Source organism: Sminthopsis crassicaudata, chromosome 2 (assembly GCF_048593235.1).
Source record: "Sminthopsis crassicaudata isolate SCR6 chromosome 2, ASM4859323v1, whole genome shotgun sequence".
In the NCBI taxonomy this organism is placed as follows: Eukaryota; Metazoa; Chordata; class Mammalia; order Dasyuromorphia; family Dasyuridae; genus Sminthopsis; species Sminthopsis crassicaudata.
In genome coordinates, this window is record NC_133618.1 from 209,743,389 (window position 1) to 209,766,342 (window position 22,954).

At 34.1% G+C, this 22,954-nt stretch overlaps 1 protein-coding gene across 4 annotated transcripts in view; it reads left to right on the top strand.

Annotated features, from left to right (window-relative positions):
- Positions 1–22,954, top strand: part of TTC27 (tetratricopeptide repeat domain 27) — a 219,044-nt gene that overhangs the window by 153,647 nt on the left and 42,443 nt on the right. For all 4 annotated transcript variants that reach the window (XM_074288154.1, XM_074288155.1, XM_074288157.1 and 1 more), the window contains 2 exons: positions 13,991–14,089; positions 15,015–15,067. In XM_074288154.1, the coding sequence (XP_074144255.1) occupies positions 13,991–14,089; positions 15,015–15,067 (152 nt within the window). The remainder of the gene's footprint in view (positions 1–13,990; positions 14,090–15,014; positions 15,068–22,954) is intronic.

Here is a 22,954-nt window from a genome sequence, read left to right on the forward strand (position 1 = left end):
ATGTGGATACCAGGGCAGTACTTAGTATATCCATCTGTTATTACTTGCTTATGTTCTACAATCTACTTTTTTTTTTTTCAATTACACATTTCCTGGACATCATTCATACCATTTCTTGTGCTCAAACTATGTGTAGTGATATGCTGTATCCTGTATACCCCTGCAGTGTGTATCACCATTGTTCTTTGAGTCACCCCCAATAATTCTGATTCTTTTGAGACAGTCATGTTCTAAGACTTGCAGTTCTATAATCCAACCAGAAGAATACTGATGTGAAAAAGATGGTTGGCTTTTTTTTTTTTTTTTTTTAAACATAGAGCAGCTTGGAGTCATTGAAAACATTGCACAGTTTTCAATGCACATCATTTCTCAGATGCAATCCAGGCTTATCCTCTTCTTACTGTTTCATTCTGGGCTTAGTTCATTGTCTCTAACTTGAATTCTTATCCAAGACAAGTGGCTAATCCAGCTACATGATTCAGTATGGATGAATTCATCTTCTTTTTTTGTTGCTGTATAGATTATTGTCAGCCTCTTTTGAGTGGTTCCAAGTTTGTACTTTTAGAACTAGAAGGGACCGTGATAATACTCTAGTCCAATTGCCTCTTATTTAGGCAATATTGCAATAAGAACAGCAAGCATCAGAATACTACAGAATACCTTTCTCCTACCTCAAGAGATGGCATGATGTTACACCCTGTATTTGGAGATAGAAGATCTAGGTTTAGATTCCAACACTGCCATGTGCTACTTATGTGACCTTAAGCAAATCACTTTGTCATTCTGTGTAATGTCCTTCTTTAAAATATAATGTTCTCTTGTTGGGGTTTTCTTGGGATCTCTGGAGGCAGTCTTAGTTTCAGTTCAGTAATCACCCCAAGTGCAGCCAGGAGTTAAAGTCCAAATCCTTTATTGTCTCCTTCAAAGTCTTGTCTCCTTCACTTGGGACTCGGCTAGTTTTTCTGGAGGCTTGTCTCTCTCCTTGGTTCCAAGAGCTTCTGCTCCTGCCTGCCTTCTTTGGTTTCTGAATCTCCTTGACTCAATTCTGGTTGAAGCTCTTAGCTTATATATGCTTTTGTAGAACTCTAGTAAGTACTAAGTACATGTACTGAACTAGAGAACTATTAAGTACCATGCTAAATAACAATTGTCTCTATCACTTCCATTGACTTAGCACCTTATTTCAAGTTCTGGCCCATAACAACTCTGGATCTCATTTTCCCCATCTATAACATGAGAAGGCTTGACTAGATTTTCTCCCAGGTGAGATTGTATGTTACCTCTTCCCTTAAATTTTGCTTAAGTATATTTTTTGTGTTGGTAACAAACACTGGTGAACATGTAATCCTCAGTATTAATAATCAGAGGGTTGCTGAACAAAGTTATCTCTCTGTGTCAATCAGGTAATCTCATATGAATTTGATGCAGTTATGGAAGATCCATTGAAAAGGAGAGGCTTGCATTGTCATTCCTCAAGAAGTTCAAATGCTTGTTGTTCAGTACAATTTCTGAAATATTTTAGCCCAATATGGTCTTCATTCCTTTGCATGATTTAAACTTTTGTAGGAAAGTATAATAATCAAAGTCACTTTTTTCTTTTATCTGTTTTCCATTCTTTAGTAAATTTTGTTTGGATAAATCAGTCAGGCTTTAGTTGTTATAATTGCCTGAATGCTGTCTTCTCATATTTCTTTCTTCTAGTTTGGTGTTGATTTTGACCATTGCCCAAACTAGTTCATGGGTTGACTATCCACTGATACCTAAGCCAGAATTAATTTCTATCTTGGTATCCACTCATGTTCTGTCTTTTAAAATACACGAAATTTCATTTTCTGATGTTTTTCAGTGTCTGTACTGTCTAGGACCTTCTGACTCTTTTTCTGGAAGAAAGTATTCATGATATATAAGTATATAGCTTTTGAATAGTACATAAACATTTATCTTTTCCTAATCCTGAGCCATATTTCCATAGTTTTTGCTGTTTTCTTCATACTGACACATTGAAATATCCAAATATAAATTTATATCTTGACATAATTTTCATTTCTTCATAGAATTTTTAACCTTTTCATCATTTCCAACAGTTGTTAACATATTGACTGCAAATATCCTGGTTGTCCCTACTTCTAGAACCTCCCCTATTAAAACTTGACATTTAACTCTATGCATATCTTGTATACATGTTATTTATGTCATTTTTTTACATGTTATCTCTTCCATTAGAATACAAATCCCCTGAAGTTAGGAATTTTTTACCTTTGTTTATTGCCCCAAATTTTAGTGTGGTACCTGACACATCATAAACAATAAGTGCTTGTTGATTGGTTGGTAGTGTTTTTGATTCTCCTCATCATGAGGTTGCAGGATTAAATAACCAGCAATCCCATTTATGTTTCTTATTAACTTTGAACACCTGATTAAATTAACTTTAATCATTTCTTTTATTTACTTCTCCAAGAAAAACATGTGAGCCATGCTATATTTATACCAATAACCTCAACAAATATACATGTATCAACAAATTGTTATGATGAATATCCAACTCAAACCTTTTCCTCCTACCTGTGATTTTTACAAGGTTAAGTGCTTTTTTCCCTTTACTTATTTTTCCCTTAATCCTCTCCTTAGCTTCTTGCTATTTTATAAATGCAAAGCACAGGTCCCAGAATAGATACAAATTTACATGTGCCTTTGATAGAAATTAAGTAAATAATTCTTCATTTTTCTCTTTAAATTTTATTTATCCCTTTTATGTACTTTTACATCATAACCATTTCTACTACCCCATGCAAAAATGAGCAAAGAAAGCAAGGGAAAAAAAAGAAAAACAGCCAAGCAAAACCAGACACGCAAGTGATTGTGTATACCAGTGAAGTCCTACACCTTTCCATTTAAAGGATGATGGTATATTAGGGAAATGAAGGACAGACTATTCAACAGGTTCTTAAGTTAACTCTAAGGTTTTATACCTTTGTCAGTACATATGTCACTAGCATCTTATTCACTTGCCTTGTATTAGCTATGCTATAGTACAAAGGAGAGAGACTTTATTTGACCTCTGTGTCATGTGGTTCCAATTAAAAAGCCCTTTTTTTTCTTTGGGCATTTTGGAATGGCAGGAGGAATGAAAGGAATATCCAGAGCCTTTCTTAATTTATTTGATTTTGGAGAATGAAACGAAAAGATGTTTAGACTTTTGAAGTGTTTATTCCTTATACCCTGTGAGTGTTACTGCTTCTATCCATTTGACAAACAATATGTGACTGTAAAACTCTGTGTATAGAAATCACCTTTGAATAACTACAAATCATTGTCTAGTGTTTAAAATAAATAAAACAGCATCATAGTTTTAAGTTCAACAAATGTTATGAATTGTGTAGCAGAGGTGTCAAACTATGAGCAAAGCTGCCTGTAAAATTCCTGGGTGAGGCCTATAACAGATTAAAATGTCATTAGGAAATGTTTAACAGAATAATTTAAAATACAATGCAATATTGATCAGGTTAATTTATCATTTTCAATATATAGCCCCCAGGGATTCATTTCTATTTGAGTGAGATAACATGATTGTTTAAAAACTATCTGTTTGATATTTAATCAGTAGTGTTTTAATCAATAGTGTTTATGCATATAGTGTTGCTGATGTAAATGCTTTTTAAAATTTTTTTTGAACTTTATACTTTAATTTTTTATAATATTTTTATTTTTCAAAATACATGAAAAAATAGTTTTTAACATTCACCCTTGCAAAACTTTGTGTTCCAAAATTTTCTCCCTTCCTCCCTTTCTACCCTTTCCCCCAGACAGCAAATATTTTAATATAGGTTAAACATGTGCAATTCTTCTAAACATATTTCTACATTATATTGCATAAGAAAAGTCAGATGACAGATGAAGGAAGGAAAAAAAAAATCAAATAACAACAACAAAAGTGAAAATACTATGCTGTGATCCACATTGAGTCTCCATAATCCTCTCTCCGGACGTAGATGTTTCTTTCCATCACAAGTCTATGGGAATTGACCTGAATCACTTTAATGTTGAAAAGAGCCAACTCCATCAGTATTGATCATTATATAATCTTGTTGTTGTGTACAATGTTCTCTTGGCTCTACTCATTTCACTTAACATCAGTTCATGTAGGTCTCTTCTGGGCTTTCTGAAATTAGCCTGCTGATCATTTCTTACAGAACAATAATATTCCATTACATTCATATACCATAACTTATTCAATCATTCCCTGATGCAAATTATTTTTAAGAAATAAAATAGTATCATAAAGGTGTTTCCTCATCTCTTCCTTTTGAGACATGATAGATCATCATAATCTTTTGGCTTCATTTTTTTCCCCCAGTCATACCATGACATTCATTTTGTATTGTTCTTCTGATTCATTTTCATTTTTCTCTTTTTTAAAAGATACTACAAAGTTTAATGATCTACACTGATGGTTACAAAGGGAAGTTAACACATGTTGCTTAACCTCATGAATCTTAGAATCTTAGAGTCTGAGATAAGGAGAAAGGGGAGAGCTAAAACCCAAATGCAGATAGTTATAATAGGTAATATTCTATAATTGTTACTTTTTTTTTTCTGAGGTTGGGGTTTAGTGACTTGCCCAGGTTCACACAGCTAGGAAGTGTTAAATGTCTGAGATCAGATTTGAACTCGGGTCCTCCTGAATTCAGGGCTGGTGCTCTATCCACTGCGCCACCTAGCTGCCCCCTATAATTGTTACTTTAGAGAAAATTTTTTTAAATGAAGTATTGTCCATTAAAGTAATCATGGGAGATTTTATGTAGTAGCTCATGTTTTTTTATGGTGTTGCAAATTATAAAGCCCCATGAACTAATAAGTGATGCAGGTAATATCCGTTTCACATATGAGGAAAGAACCTCAGAGAAGACTTTATTTGTCCAAATCACATAGCTGGTAAGCTAGATTGAGGCCTTACTATCTCTGGTCTCCAATTCCAAAGCTTTTAATATCAGGCTATATTATTTCTTAATAGTCAATCCATGGAAAAAGTAGCATTTGAGTAGGGTTTTCAAGATTGTGTAGGAATTCAGCAGTTAAAGGGGGGAATTAAAAGGACATTCCAAGCATAAAAAAGTGTGACCAAAGACCTAGCAATGGAGAAATGAAATCTATCTGGGAGAAAGGGAATAGTCTAGTATAGATAGAGCCAAACCCATAAAGGCTGAAAAAGTAGGAAATAGGTGAGAATACCCCCCCCCCCAAAAAAAAAAAGTATTTCAGCTTTACTCTCTAAAGAAAAAGGAGTCAGTGAAAATGTTGGAATAGAAAAATGGCAGGACCAACCCTATAGTGTAAGACAGCATAAGATTTCCAGGTTGAGGAAATGGTTGATTATGTCTAGGTCAAGAAAGTAAAAGAAAGCCATTTAATAATGAATGACCAGGGAAAAGGAAACTAAAACTAAATGCCAAGTGAAGCAAATACATATGGAAACCATTTAAAATAGAGAAAAATTCTTTGGAGAAGAGCATGCTTAAGTAGTGTGAGACTTCTGCTTCTTTAGAAAGGGGAATATTTTAGATATAATAAAAGAATATTTCATAGTTGATGGATTCTTCCTCTTCAAAAAGTAATGTCTGCATACTATTTGATTTTGTTTACTTGTTTTTAAATAATGTTGATCTCATTGTATGATTTGACATTGGATTTTTGTTTTTGTTTTTGTTTTTCTTTTGTTGAAATCTATATTTTGGCCTTGTTGGATTAAGATGGAATATAATAGGTCAAGATAAGATGTAATATTTTAAACTTCACTGCATTTGGCTAAATGTTAAAAGCCCATTCTTTCCTCACTTTGAAAATAAAAGTTCCAGGCAATTGTTCCCTGGAGTATGTCCATTTATTTATTTTGAGTGATTCATCCAGAGGAGTGAGTAAAATGAGTGCTCCTGATTGTTCATCCTTTGTAAACTTTGTGAAATGTGATGACAGCTGTTGAAACAAAGAAAGTTTGCATATTGAACTCAAAAGATAGAAAAGAGAGACAGCTGCTTTACAAATAAATTACTTTCTGTGTTTCTAATGATCCTTGATCTTTGTCCGTCATTTCATGTCCCTAAAGGCGACATGAAGTGTTAAAGGAAGACTTGTATCTCTGGGATGTGAGATGCACATACCCTTCAGGACTGCTTTCTACCTTTAATGCCGATCTGCCACCCAACTCTCAGCTGTGACCCCAAGAAACTGCAGTATGAACAGTGGCCATATGCTGATAAAACTGTTTGTAGATGGGGTAAAATAGATCAAGGATACACTCCTCAGTGAGTTAGGGGAATGTCTATCTTAAGTATGTGAAAACTTCCTTCATAGAAGAGGAGGATATGAATAATTTGACCTAACAGGTAATGGAGATGGCAGAAGCAGATGCTGCGGAGTACTTAAAGCTCAGTCAGACATTAAAGATGCATCCCAAGCTATTGCCAGTCATCTTGACTTTTGTCCCTTATCTTTTGATTCTGGAAGAGAGAAGCTGACAACTTCATGCATTCCTTCTTTTGTCTCACTTCCTTCACTGTCATAATTTATGAATCAAAAGACATTTTCCATACTATTTTACTTATCTCAAAATCTTGCAATGGACAAGCGATGAAACAGTAGGTGGATATAATCATAACCATGAACACAAGTGGTACAGGCCATGGGGCTGTCTTATCACTGGGACTGAAGTAGCAGCGAGATTCGGCAGTCCTCTGGGTTCTGAGCAGGCTTTTTGAGGAATCACATTGTTCACCTGCTGGCCTGAGGAAGGTGCCCTAAAATGATCTGCTTCATCAAACCTGACCAGCCTGCTTACCAAAGCAGGTGGGGATCACTCTGCAGCTGCAAACAAAAAAAGAACAAAAATTTTTGCTAAGATGATTCCACTTACCATTGGTACATGAAATGTGCCCACACTGGATGGACAACACAAAATCCAGTAGACCTGAAAAACAAGCAGCTCTTCTTGCAGGACAGTTTAGCAAGTATTGTATTCAAATAGCAGCCTTGAGTGAAATAAGGCTGGCAAATGAAGACCAACTTGCTTAAGTGTGAGCTACAGACACATTTTTTTGAAGGAACCACTGTGATGAGGAGCACAGCGGAGCTGATGAGGATTTTGCAGTCACATTTAATTTAGTCAACAAGCTTGTATGTCTTCTAAAAGGTAGGTGCATGACAATGCAGTTGATACTTGCAGGAAAGTGCCACATCATCATCATCATCAGTGCCTTTGCTCCCACCATGATGAATACACTGATGAGGTCAAAGAAAAACTTTATGATGTCCTGGAGACCTTCATCATCAATGTGTCAAAGAGGACAAGCTTGTAATTCTGGGGGGACTGACCATATTGTTCTATTGCCAAATGTACCTTTGTCTAAAAGCCATTTCATAGAGAACTTGCACAAAGCAATTTGTTTATATGGCGGTCAGAAGAAGCATAACAAGAGCACTTTCAAGGTCTCTTTGAAGAACTTTGGAATTGATTATGAGACATGGGAGACACTGGCACAGGACTGTCCAGCTTGGTGTGCCTGCACTAAAGAAGACATGCTCTAGGAGCGATGTGTAGATTTAGAGACATCTCCTTCCAAATGTTCATACTGGTTATTAGTGCCTTCCGAGCTCACTTGGGTTTGATCACAAAGGAATGCAAACCAGCCAGTGTTATTGAACATCTCCTTATAAAGTGGGACACCAATATTAATTGTTCAGGCTCTATATGAGGTCCTATTTACAGTCTTTTTTATTCTTCATTAGACTACTTTGAGGTCTGTTCCACCTGCAATATGCTTATTTTGTCACTAGGGGGCATTTGTGCCCTTTTAAAAATTAGAGTCACTTAAGGTTCTATCAGTCAGTCAATCAACACATGCTCACAGTACCCACTTTCAAAGAACATTTTAAATGAGAGCACTCCAGAGAGGTATCTAGTCAGATTCTTCCACTAAAAATAGTCATATATATAAGGATAAATAGGAATATGGATTGAGTGATTTCATTGACATAGTGAATTTCAAGATGAAGAAACTAATATAGCTTAGTACGGTTTTCTAAAACTTACAGTCTTAGAAAGTATCCTGGAGGTTCATTGACTTATCCACGCTTACACAACTAGAAGTTGTCAGAGCCAGGACATAAAGCCAAGTCTTCCTAGTTCTGAGGCCTGCTCTATCATGATGCCTCTTGAAGTTGTATGCTTCATTAAAAACTTGATTTTGCAACCATTACAATATACATATAGAGTAATAGTCAAAGGAATTAAAAGCTTAAAAACTTTTCCATATAGTCGAGAAGTTCTTAAGCTTTTTAATGTCATGAACCCCTTCTCAGAATAATGTTTTTAAATACAGAAACTAAAATACATAGGATTATAAAGGGAACCAAAAACTAGTAAAAGGAAAAGATGTTATTTCCCCCCTTCTATCCCAAGTTTATGGATTCCCTGAAATTTATCTAGGCACTGCTCTGGGCCCCAAGTTAAGAACCTCTGGTCAAGACTAAAATTTTCTAATGTTCCTTTGGAATCAGGGGACCTCTGTTTTTCAGATTTTCCAATTCAGATGCTGTGCTCTACATTTCTTATCTTTCTCTGAAGATAAGTTCTTCATAAATTGTAGCATGAGCACTCTTTCTTCTTATTAGTTCTTGTTCATCAAACTTGGCTGCTCTTATTCAGCCTGGAAGATGAGGTCAGATTAACTGTCTTTTGGGGCTCTTTGCTAAATATAAAGCAAAATTGTTCCCTTGATTCCTTTTTTATTTTTGCCTGAGCGGTCTATCAAAACACGAGAGGTTTTAAGTAAAAACTCTAAAACCTTGATTTCCTAGGTTTGCTCAGGATACACTTTAGCTATGCTTTTTCTTATGCAACAGATTGTTAGAAACATCAATTCCTTTTGGATGCTGACATTTTTTTTCTGGTAATCACTGATTTAGCAAAATCATCAATTATGAGAGTATACATCCTTTGTGTTTCTCTTAAGTTCCAATTCTATAACACAAACTGCCTCTTAGACATTTTTGTGGATGTCCTATATGGGTCTCAAGCTCAGTGTGTCTCAGCACCCTCTTTCCCACCAAATCCATCCCTCCTCTGAACTTTGCTATTATTGGCTTCACTGTACTCTCAGTTGCTCAGGTTGGAGCCCTTGTTGTCTTCTTTAGCTCTTCATTCTTACATCCACACATATATACATTCAAACACCAAGTCTTTTCATTTTTATCTTCACAATATCTCATATATGTCCTCTTCTCTTGTTCACACAATTACTATTCTAGTTGTTATTATCTTTTGCCTGAACTATTGCAATACCCTCTTGTATGGTTTTCCTGCCTCAACTCCCCCTCTTCTAGTTCAGTCTTCCACCTAGCCAGACATTTTCTTAAATTTCATAAAATGTTGATGCATTACCAACTCATTCCTTCACTAGTTAAAATTCAGTAGTTCCCCTGTTGTCTCTAGGATCCAATGTAAATTTTTACATTTACATTTTGTAATTTAGAACTGTTCATAACATGGACTCCCTGTCTTGTACATTTCTCCCCTGCTATCACATTGTAGTGAAGGCAAATTGACCCACTTGCTGTTCCTCACATGGATGATGATCCATCTCCCATATTTGTGTCTTTGCACTATACTCTGGAATGCTCTCTGTTTGCCTCCATCTACATCATAATCCCTTTTTCAAAAAGATTTAACTCAAGTACCACCTGGTGAAGAAAGCTTTTCCTGATATGTACAGTGCCTTACCCCCTCACTCCAACTTCCTCCTCTGCCTTCCCTTTCAAGATTATTTGGCATTTTATTTGTATACAGTTTGTACATACCTAATATAGGTACATATTACCTCCCTTGTTAGAATGGAAACTTTTTGAAGATAAGTATGTTTTGCTTTTTTGCCTTTGTATTCCTGATACTTAGCATATAGTGCTTTTTGATGGATTGAAATGTCATATAATGGGCTCTTTTCCACATGAGACATCTCATAAAAAAACTGAAGTAAAAGCAAGTTACTTTCCTCTTTTTCTCACTTGCCCAATTTGATACTTAGTTGTGTTTTTGAGCAATTGTTATCATTAATTTACTTTTTTAAAAGTCATTTTTGCTTAAATGCCAATTTCTTGATTTTATTACACTAAAAATGAATATGCTATTGCCATACATTTTAAGATATAGGAGCAACAATGGGCTGGTTGGTGGGCTTTTGTTTGTTATTCCTTTGATGTGTTTGTATATAGGTGTGTTTATGTGATTAAAGGTGTTGTTGGTATTTCCTGATTTTTCAAGGAAGTGTCTGGAAGTCATTTTTTCATTTTTTTTCCAATCTGTTTTTCCTCTTTCATCTTCTCATGCCTCCTTGTAAAGTATTATCTTATTCCCTACATTTAATATTTAACATTTTACTACATACTGTTTTGTCATGTGATGAGATAATTTGATTTGTTTGGGTTCGATTTAATTTTTCCTATCTACTACTTATTTTGTGGGAATGTGATTATTCAAAAACTTTAGAATTTGTCATTTTTACAGAGTGGTTTAGGCATGCATAATTAGCTTCCAAATTAGATATATTAGACATTTTGTGTTAAAAGTGTTATAAAAGATCTGTCATATGCTTCATAGAGTAAAATCTATGTATTTTTTCATAGCCTTTTTACTGTTAATAGTTTTATTTTATCCATAAATACAAGTAACCTAAATAGTCATAACACATAGACCAAAATTCTCAAGATCACAATGGCAATAATAGTAGTAGCCAGTATATATATATATATATATATATATATATATATATATATATATATATATATATATATATATATATATATATATATATATATATATATAAAATGTATGTATGTATGTATGTATGTATGTATGTATGTATTGGGTTATTTGTCTAATTCTTTTCTCTTCTTCATTTTTCATCTTCCCTTTTCCTTTATATATTACTTTTGGATTTCTTAAAGCACTAGTTATAAAGGCTGATATTGCTTATGTAATAAAATTTGTTATCCTGGACCAAGTTGAACCTATCCCTCAAGTAAGAAGAGAAAAAAAAAAAAAAGATAGCAGAAGTCATAAGACAGGGGGGAAAACCAATTTAGTCATTTATGACTATTGTTAGGTCTTTTTTTTAATTGAACCTGAAACAGATCACTTTTATTTATAGTATGAGCTTACATTCACTGATGTGTTATACCACTACGTGCCTATGTTATTGTGGGAATACTTTGTCCTTTGCTGCCACCAAAATAGCAAATAGAGCACTTGGGTGGATTTGAGTCCCTTGAGGATAATTCCTGTCATTTTTATTTTGGTACTAGAAGAAGGTCTGCCTGAAATTTCTTGAACAAAGAATGAACTCTTCCATTCCACAATTAGAGCCCAAAGTTAAAATGCAAATAGAGTGCAACAGGTGTATCTGTCAGGACGAACCAGTACATGGCATTGGTCACTACCTTTCCTTATCTCTCATCTAAATGTTGCTTCCTACTAAGTTATTTGGGAGATATTTTCCCTCCAGTAGAAAATGTTTCTATTTATAATAACAGTCAAGGGAATATAAATTTCAAGGGAAATTCAATATAAATATAAATTTCAAGGGAAAATAAAGGGAATATAAAAACAGTCAAGTATCCCCTTTATTTATATTAACTTGAAAGCCTAAAACATTTCATGTGAAAGTTTTAATATATTTGGTTTCCTCCTGTTTTTTTTGTTTTTTTTAAAGAAAGGGCACATTTATAATTTTTTGTAAGAGCGATCTATGTTAGAACATGGATATAATTCCAAGCTTGAGCCCCTTCATTCGTTCAGCATTTATTAAATGCTTTCTAGGTGCATATTACTATATTAGGTAAGCAGAGATGAAATAGGGAAAAAGAAAATGCCTTCTCTTGAGCTTGCTTTTTATTTTGGAGAAACAACATGTTTAGAAAATTAAAGATAATACACATACGAAGTAATATGGGAGTATTTGTGGGAGGGCAGTAACAATTGGGAAGATCATGAGAGGCTTTAGGTAAGAGCTCACCCGTAAGTTAAGTCTTTCTTTGGCAAATGACAGAATATCCCTAGCACAGTTTATTTCTTGGTTAAACTGTAGAACTACTTTCTATTCAGCTTTAGGACACACTTTGGAATGTATTGAAACCTTCTTCTTTTTTAAGAAGAGACATTGTCCTTGAAAGTCCTTGAAAGTAACTCCCCTTTACTCTTTATATGGAAAATAAATCCTAAATAGATCATTACAGTCCAACAGTCATTTATTAGTCCCTTGCTATGTATAAGCCACACTCATTATAATAGTGCTTTTTTGAATTGACTACTCTTATACATACATATGTTTGTATGCATTCATACATACATATATTTATTTACCTATTTATTTATTTATTTATAGACAAGCTGACTTAGCTGTTATAGGAAAGATTAGTGAAAATATTTGTAAATATCTGTACTAGACTAATGGAGACTGCTTAAAATGAATTGATGTTTTATTTCTTGTACATTTAGCTTCCTACGTAGTAATATTAATGATGGTTTCAAGAGAGATTGGCATGTCTTAATGAAAGGATAATAAATTTTATTACATAAGCAAGATCAACTCATAACTAATACTTTAAAGAATTAAAAATACTATAGAAAGGAAAAGGAAAAAGGGAAGATGAAAAATGGGAAAAAGAAAAGAGATGAAAGAATTATTCTCAGCTCTGCTACTGATTCAAGGAGTGTTGTTAAGTCTTAATTTTTTCAGCTCAGTTTCCTCATCTGTAAATTTGAAATGATTTGACTTGATTTTCTAATCCCTTGTGGTTCTTTTAAAATACTAAAAAAGTTTGATACTTTATCTAGGAAGCTTGCAAAATGTTATTTATTTATTTATTTTTCCCCAGGTAGATTCAAGATAATTTTCTTTATATTTGTTTTTAAGATATTTGAATTCTAGGCTCTCTCTCCCTTACCCCCATCCACAATTAAGAAACCACATATGAAGTTATGCAAAACATTTCCGTAAAAGTCAAGTTGTGAAAGAAAACATTGATCTCCCACCTTAATGAAAATAAAAATCTCAAGAAAAATTACATTAGGAGTAGTTAGGTGGAGCAGAGGATAGAGCACCAGTCCTGAAGTCAGGAGGACCTGAATTCAGATTTTAACTCAGACACTTTACACTTCTAGCTGTGTGATCCTGGGCAAGTCACTTAACCCTAATTGCTTCAGCAAAAGAAAGAAAGAAAGAAAAAGAAAGGAAGGAAGGAAGGAAGGAAGGAAGGAAGGAAGGAAGGAAGGAAGGAAGGAAGGAAGGAAGGAAGGAAGGAAGGAAGGAAAGAAAAATTAAGTTAAAAATAGAGTAATTGAGGATGCTTCGATCTGTATTTAGACTTGATTAGTTCCATCTCTGGGTATGGAAAGGATTTTTCATCATAAGTCCTTCAGAGTAGGTGTGCATAATTGTACTATTGTGAGTAATAAATTGACTAGGAATTTAAAAAAATTAGTTTTAAAATATTGAAGTTTGTGTGTTTGGGCATCTTTGGGTATTTTTCAGTCTTTTTCTGCTATGAAAATAGTCAAAGACATATAAAAGTTATTTCATAGAGTCATAACTCTAGAAGCTGTTTAGGAGCCATCTGTTATAAGCTCCTCATTTTTTCAGAGGAGAAAACTGAAGTCCAGAAAGTCTTGCCCTCGGTCATGTAAAATCTTAACCTGTTTGAATCTGAAGTTAGTGTTCTTTCCACTGTTCAGATATTGACCTTATTATGTTTCAGAGACACCAAATTGCAAGTAAAAATTAAGACAAGCTAGTGTTTCTACATCATCTACTTAAATCAACATTTGGAGTAAGACTTGTTCATGGTTTTATAAATATTGTTCAGCATTGTCCCCTGGAAATGTTTATTTAATTTTGTTCTTATGCAAGAGTGACTTTGACTTTTTTTTTTTTCTTTTTCTTTTTAGTTGGGAGTATGGTTTTCCCTAGGCTGTGCTTATATAGCACTGGAGGACTGGGGAGGTTCAGCAAAGGCCTTTCAACGCTGTGTGACATTGGAGCCTGATGTATGTCTGATTTTATTGATTTTCTTTCTGTCACAACTACAAATGATTTTCCCTACTCACTCATTTAGGCTGTGTACCAATTCAACAGAGTTGTGATAGCAGGAGGAAACCTCCTCTTAAGGGAGACAGGGATAGAAAGAAGTATAGTACAACCAAAACCAGTTACCCTAAAATCTGGGGATTAAGCAAACTACCTTGCTATTTTACCGAGGAAAAAATTTTGAGTAATTATAGTGTGTGTGTGTGTGTGTGTGTGTGTGTGTGTGTAGAGAGAGAGAGACAGAAAGAGTATATAGTGTGTGTATGTATATATATATATAAAGATACAATTATAGTGTATATATCACTAGGTTTGTTATAAGGATCAACTGAAATACTTGTTAATTTGAAATCTCTATTTTATCTATCCATTGTACTAAAAATTGTAAAGTTTCCTAGTCACTATGTTCATATTCTCAGGTGATATTATGTATTGTCTATATTAATAGTACATATTTAATTAATTAAGGCAGTTACTGAAATTCTAATTTCATGAAAAGTTTAAAAAAAAACCCTCATTATTGGCCCTCTCAAAAATACCATATTAAGGCATAATAACAGTATCCCCTCGGTTTCCTATGGAAAAACAAATCTTAAGTAGCTCAGCCTAATGCAACAATCACTTATTAATTTCCTACTGTGTACAAGACGTAATAGTGCTTTTAAAAATTAATTATACTTATGACATTTTGAAGATTACAATTTAAAATTTATCATTATAAAAATTAAGTTAATTGTAATTTTATTGTTATTACCTTGAATGAGAAACATAAAAAGGTATTAAAAATGCCATATTTTAGATAATGATTTTTTTCCCTCTGAATTCCCTCCAAATCCAAATAAAAATATTTGATTTTATTAATTACATCTCTTTTTGTCATTATAGAATGCTGAAGCCTGGAACAATTTATCTACTGCTTATATCAGATTAAAACAAAAGTAAGTACTTGAAACAAATAAGAACATAACTTCCAAAGTCAACAAATCATATTTCCTTCTATCTTAGCAATGAACTTATCACTCCCACAGTGCTCATTTGACTTTTTCCCATTCTGCTATTTTAAGTTTGCTCATAGAGTAGTTTGGTCCAGGGTTGATTTTTAACGTAATATATATATATATATATATACACACACACATACTACACACACATATATATGCATGTGTGTGTGCTTGCATGTATATATGTATGTATACATACATACTTACATTTATATAACCTTTTGAGTTTTATTTCTAAAAAATATCAATTGTGTAATAAAAATTTCAGTCTTTTATTTTTGAATATTAAATTCAAGGGCAAGCCAGTAAATTTAAACTATTTGTATTAATTAACATATAGATACTCAATTTCACTGAATATGAGCCTCTTTCTTCTCTCCTCCAATAGAGTCTCTTAAAAATAGATGTCTCAGTTTTCCTCCTGCTCTTCACTAAAATAAAATTCCATTTAGTATTATGTTCTTATTTGTAGTGATAGTATGGTTACTGATGTTAACTATGGGTATTTAATTAAATTTACTGAAACTCTTCTAAATGTGACCTATAATCTGGCTATTAGTGCTACACACAGGGCTTCAGGGTCACTGGTCTGCCATTAGCAACAACTTCCTTATAGGCTTATGCACATATCTCTACCCAGGCGTGGTCCTGCTGCCTTCCTTCACAGAAGACAGCTCTTAGTACTTGTGCCTTTCTAGTGACAAGCCCTATGCTGGCATTGGTCCCTTAGAGATGGGAACTCATCACTTCTGTGTTCTTCCTCTCCATCTCTGTCATAGATAGATCTGATTTGATTCTTGCTTAAAAGGTAGAAATGTCCCAGAGTATTTATAAACACTGGGAGGGAGATCCTACTTTCATGTCAGGGAGCATATTTCATAGGGTTCAAGGATAGGTTAGCATTTCATGGCCTTAAGTTCTGCATTGTAAATCCACTCAAGACATACAGGAAACTTAACAGAATGAACTTCTGAAGTAATTAAGAAAAACCTCTTAGGGAAAGAGAAGAAGGAATTGTCTATTGATCACTCACCCACTAACTCAGATTTTTAAAAGACTTATAAAGAAGTTGTACAGAAGCATGGTTAGGTAAACTGGGATGGAAAGTGTTGAATATTAAAATCAAGACAAACAAAAAGATTTCATTTAGCTATATTGAAGGCAGCAAAGGGAGGGTTTATAAGTAACAGTGAATGTCATGTAGTATGCACCTAGTGTATTAGAGTTATGAGAGAAGGATTATATAATACAGGAGAGGATGGCCAGAGAGACAATGTCTCCAGGTTTCTGTAAAAATAAGGAGATAGTATTACAGGAGGAAGCCCAGCTTGAAGGGGAGTTTGCAATGGTAGAATGGAGGACTTTAGAGAGAAGGAAAGAAGGGGTTTGGTGCTATACTGAAGCAGGACTGAGCAAGATATAAATAAAAGAGCAGGGAAGAGTAACTGGCTTTTTTTTTTTTTTTTTTTTTTTTTTTGCTTTTTTTTTAAAAAGTGATTCTGAGTCATTAGGAATAAGGAGAGGAAGGAAAAGGAGTTTTTTAGTTATAGAAGAGGTATCAGTTAAACAGAACCCCTCATCCTCTAAGGTCCTGAGATGAAGTGAAGAAAATTTGCCTCTGCTTATTCTTTTTCAAATAACAGGGAGAGGATATGAAAACAGAAGGAAGATCAATTCAAGCACCTAGATTGACAAATATTTGGTTATTGGTTACTTCGGCTCCTGAATGAGCTCACATTTATGAGTCTGATTCCTTACCACAACTGTGAGTGATGAGACCCACTCAGAAGTTATTTATATGCAGAGCATATGCTCTCTTCTCCATCAACTTGGTCTGAAGATCTAATCTGGGATGAGTTTGGAGCAGAAAAAGACCTGGTACCTGGGTGCTCATTTGTTAGAGGCATTGTTGGTTTGTTTTTTGCTTACTTTGAATTCTAACTGCCATTTCATTTCATGTGCTATGGAATGAAATTAGCAATCCTGCTGACTGAGTTGATGACAAATTGTTATTTAGCCTCAACTGAATTCTGATTTTATCAAGACAATCCTTCTGTGCCTCCATAATTGTTTTTTAAAAATATATTTTTGTTTTTATCCCTTGTATCTCTCATTCTTCCCCTTTCCAAAGATGTCTCTTATAACAAAACATTTTTTTAAAGCAAAAAGACAAAAAATATAAAATTTTGATAGAAAAATCAGTACATCAAAAAAAAAATCTGACAATATGTACAATGTTCTATTCCTGTGTATACATTATCTCTGCAAAGAAGTGGGAAGGTTTATTATTCTATATATTTTCTGAAGTCAAGCTTGTTCTTGGTAATTTTATACTGATTTTTTAAAAAAAATTATTTTGGTTCATTATTCTTTTCATTTAAATGTTTCTAGTCATTGCGTATATTGTTTGCTTTGGTCTGTTTACTTCACTTGACATCAGTTCCCCTCAGACTTTCTGTGGTTTTCTTTGTCATGATCATTGTTCTTATAGAACAGTAACTTTCAAGTACCATACTTTGTTTAGCTGTATTTCAGTTCTTTGATGCCTAATTGATCCTTTATCTCACATACTACAATTGAGGAACTCACTTAATAGTTGACTCAGACTATTGAGACCATTTACCATAAATCTTTATCTTTTTTCCTTTTCTTTATCTCATGATTCCTCAACACTGTCTGCTTCTCTTTTCTCCTTTGATGGTCTCTGATGAAGAAGATACATCCCTTTTTGCCTACCAACTCCTCTATGAATAACTTTGGCTTTTCATGATATTGCTCTCGATTCTCCTTTTAACTTTCTGACATCTTTCCAGTCTCCTTTGCTGGATCATCATCCATGTTGTACTTTTTCATTTGTGGTTTATATCCAAGACTTAGTCCCAGCCTTCTCTTTTCTTTCTATATTATCTTACTGACCTCACTAGCTCCTATATGTTTATATCATTAAAGTAGATATGTACATTCATATATCTATATATGCATTTGTATGTTGTATATATCCAATCCATCTCTGGAGCTTTAAGTGCTCAAGCTCTAGTCCTACATGAAGGAGTGTGCTGTGAATTTAGAAGATCTGGATTCATATTCTTCTTATGGAACTTGTATCTGTGTGACCTTGGAAAAAAAATTCACATTAATTCCATAGACCCAGTTCTATTATATGTAAAGTGAGAGGGATTAGACTATATGACTTCTGAGGTTTTTTTCAGTTCTAAAATTAGGATTCTGTGATGCTGCCATCAATAACTAACTATTGGGCTATTTGAATTGGATTTCCCATAGTTTCAAATTCATCATGCTCCAGGTAGAACTCACTATCTTTCGCTAATCCAGCTGTCTTCCAACCTTCTTTCTTCTTTTGAGGATACCATACTGGTTTTCAGCCTAAGAATCATTTTGGACTCATTTGCCCCCTATATCCAGGTTCACTAGTTGTAAAGAATGAGTACGGGGTAGACCCTTGAATGACAACAGCATTCTTGTTGTCATAGAAACTGAGCCATTATTTTCTTAGATGGTTTGATGACATAGTGTAGAGTAGACTAGGTCCAGCCTTCATATATTATGGATTCTGGGGTAAGAGATTCTCTAAACACCAGCCCTTGAGTTAAGCTGGATTTGTTCCCCACATTATGAAGTTCAAGTAATGATGAAGAGGGAATAGATCCTAGAACAGGGGCCTTTTGTGCCATGTCTACTTATTTCATTTCCCTTGGGTTAGTCTGCAGTGACTTAAAGGGAAGGAAATATTTTTTTCCTATCTCTTTGAAATCCTGAAATGCTTCCTCTGGATCTGTGAATAACACACGGCTTGTTCTTTTTTCACTCTTTCAGTAAATCATTAATATTAGGTTTCTGATAGCAGCTGATTGTATTAAATCAAAAGACAGCCAAAGTAAGTTTTAAAAGTGGTAAGGGGACTTGAAGGGAAGGGGGGATTGGCATATTTGCAGGATGATCTCAGCTATATTTTCTAGTTACTCTGATAATTTTGAGTTACTAGACTCTTGGTGCTCCTTGTCTTTCAGCCCCATCAATCTAGTGAGCACAGCTCTTTTCTAGGGGTTTCTACACACAACTCCCTCTCCCCCTTGCCTTTTAGCAGCATTTCTCAATTAGCTTATTGTGTTGAAGTAAAATTATAACATCAGAGGAAAGCCTTCCTTCCATTCCTTCTTCTGTCTTCTTGCCTTAGACATAGCTCATCTTTGACTAATGAGATTGTGATACCAGGGGTAAATCATTGTTGCCTCTTTCAAAAAAAATACTAGAGATGATTATAGTCACTTAAATCATCTTGTTCTCCCCATCACTGTAGCATTTTTTACTATATAGTGTATTCCAACTGCTCTTTTTAGTACAACGTGAAATATCTTTGCTGATGGTTTCCAAAATTCCCTTACGAAATTTTCCCAGTCTTGCTAATTTTATCCATTAGGCTTCACTATTAAGGGATACCTTGATTAATGAATCTTCTGGGAACAAAATTCCCTTTTTGAAGAAGTCAATTGTGGTTGTAATTTTGTTGTTGTTGTTGTTGTTTTGTTTCTAAAGAAGTTTCACCATTTGTTGAGCCTAGGAAACGTAGGCAGAGAGAAGGATTGGGAAGACGAAATCAGGAAGTTCCGAGCTTCATCCAGGGTTGTAGTAGTCATGCTGTTTGATCTTAGACAAGACTTTTTCCACCCCTTTGAAAATGAATTCTGTCATCTGTAAAATGATTCTTATAATCACTACCTTACAGGGCTATTATGAGAGTTAAATGAACTAATCTATATGAAAAAGCTTCTGAAAAATGCTATGGTGTTGTAGTTCAGTATTACTTTTGCATATTGTGTACTTAGCTGAATGATTTTATTTTTTTATGTTCTGTAATATTTAGATACACTCAGAAATTTTTTGTGTGTGTGTTACTTAGTTTCAGAATGATTTCTTCTTTATGTTTTTTTGTTATGTGTTTTTATATATTATGTGTTTCTAAAGACTGGTTCTTTCCCTCCCATCCTTCCTTTTTCCTTCTTTTCTCTAAGGAAAAATCATTGAAAGCTAGGAAGATGTAACTATAATATTGAAGCCAGAGAGAATGATGTGAAAGAACAGAATAGTCTCATTATCTAACAAATAAGTGAATAAAAAGCATTTATTAAGCCTTTATTATTTTATTAAATGATGGGAGATAGAAATATAAAAACTGGACTTCCCTTCCCTCAAAATATTTACATTTTCAAAAGGAGAAATAACATTGATAGAAGACTGGCATCTAGGGAGGGACAATTTGTTGACCACAGAAATGGTGAGTAGAAAGCCATAAGGCAACAGTTTGATTTATCTCTTCCAGAAGCAATGGTAATACTGATCGGTTACTGCTATGAAACATGTTCTAGAGTAGAGTTCCTCAAACTTTTTGGTCTTAGAACTTCTTTATACTCTTAAAAATAATTGAGGACCACTCTAAGAACTTTTATTTATGTGGCTGATATTATTTTAGGCTTTAATATATTAGAAGTTAAAACATCTTAAATTTTATGAAAATAGTTTTGGTCTTGTGGACCCCTGGGAAGAATATTAGGAATCCTCAAGAGAACCTGGACCACACTTTGAGAAACATTAGTCTAGAAGGTTTGGACCAGGGCCAGTCAGATATAATAAGCTATGTGAATTTGTGTTCATGCATTTAAAGATCAAGACAGCTTGACTCAAGGGTGAGAGTTCCAAAGCTGAATGAATTAAATAAAGTGGTGATCATAGTGAAGGCACCATGGTAGGGGAGAGGAGGGAAGGGGGCAATCTCCTTCAGCCCTTTGTCTTCTTGTGATTTAGTCAGATTCCTTAGTCAAAACTAATTCAGAAAACTGTGGTAAGAATGAAATATGGCTTAGAGCAAAAAAGATTCTGAATCTGAATATTAAATAGCGATTCTTTCCCCATTTTTGCCAATGTTACTACAGTTTTATTTTGCTTAATTGTTCAATTTTTCTTCTTTATCCCTTTATCTTTAAAAAAAAGATTATGATGATCATATACAGTTATACTGAATTCAATAGAACTATCCAAATGGGAATTAATGTCATAATTTTTTTTTAATTTTTTATTTTATTTTATAATTATAACATTTTTTGACAGTACATATGCATGGGTAATTTTTTACAACATTATCCCTTGCACTTACTTCTATTCAGATTTTTTCCCTTCCTCCCCCAACCCCCTCCCCCCAGATGGCAAGCAGTCTTATATATGTTAAATATATTACAGTATAATTTAGATACAATATATGTGTGTAGAACCGAATTTTTTGTTGCACAGGAAGAATTGGATTCAAAAGGTAAAAATAACAGTTTACATTCATTTCCCAGTGTTCCTTTTCTGGATGTAGCTGGTTCTGTCCATCATTAATCAATTGGAATTGGATTAGCTCTTCTCTATGTTGAAGAAATCCACTTCCATCAGCATACATCCTCGTACAGTATCATTGTTGAAGTGTATAATGATCTTCTGGTTCTGCTCGTTTCACTCAGCATCAGTTGATGTAAATCTCTCCAAGCCTCTCTGTATTTCTCCTGTTGGTCATTTCTTATAGAACAATAATATTCCATAACATTCATATACCATAGTTTACCCAACCATTCTCCAATTGATGGACATCCATTCATCTTCCAGCTTCTAGCCCCTATGAAAAGGGCTGCCACAAACATTTTGGCACATACAGGACCCTTTCCCTTCTCTAGTAGTTCCTTGGGGTATAAGCCCAGTAGTAGTATGGCTGGGTCAAAGGGTATGCACATTTTGATAACTTTTTGGGCATAATTCCAGATTGCTCTCCAGAATGGTTGGATTTTTTCACAACTCCACCAACAATGCATCAGTGTCCCAGTTTTCCCACAGCCCCTCCAACATTCATCGTTATTTGTTCCTGTCATCTTAGCCAATCTGACAGGTGTGTAATGATACCTCAGAGTTGTCTTAATTTGCATTTCTCTTATCATTAGTGATTTGGAACACTCTTTCATATGAGTGGAAATAGTTTTAATTTCATCATCTGAAAATTGTCTGTTCATATCCTTTGACCATTTATCAATTGGAGAATGGCTTGATTTCTTATAAATTAAAGTCAATTCTCTGTATATTTTGGAGATGAGGCCTTTATCAGAACCTTTAACTGTAAAAATGTTTTCCCAATTTGTTACTTCCCTTCTAATCTTGTTTGCATTAGTTTTGTTTGTGCAGAAACTTTTTAATTTGGTGTAATCAAAATGTTCTATTTTGTGATCAATAATGGTCTCTAGTTCTCCCTTGGACACAAACTCCTTCCTCCTCCACAAGTCTGAGAGGTAAACCATCCCATGTTCCTCCAATTTATTTATGATTTCGTTCTTTATGCCTAAATCTTGGACCCATTTTGATCTAATCTTAGTATGTGGTGTTAAATGTGGGTCCATCCCTAGTTTCTGCCATACTAATTTCCAGTTTTCCCAGCAGTTTTTGTCAAATAATGAATTCTTATCCCAAAATTTGGGATCTTGGGGTTTGTCAAAGATTAGATTGCTATTTTTATTCACTATCTTGCCCTGTGAACCTAACCTATGCCACTGATCAACTAGTCTATTTCTTAGCCAATACCAAATGGTTTTGGTGATTGTTGCTTTATAATATAGCTTTAAATCAGGTACACTTAGACCACCTTCCTCTGACTTTTTTTTCATTAGTTCCCTTGCAATTCTAGACCTTTTATTCTTCCATATGAATTTTGTTGTTATTTTTTCTAGGTCATTAAAATAGTTTCTTGGGAGTCTGATTGGTATAGCACTAAATAAATAGATTAGTTTG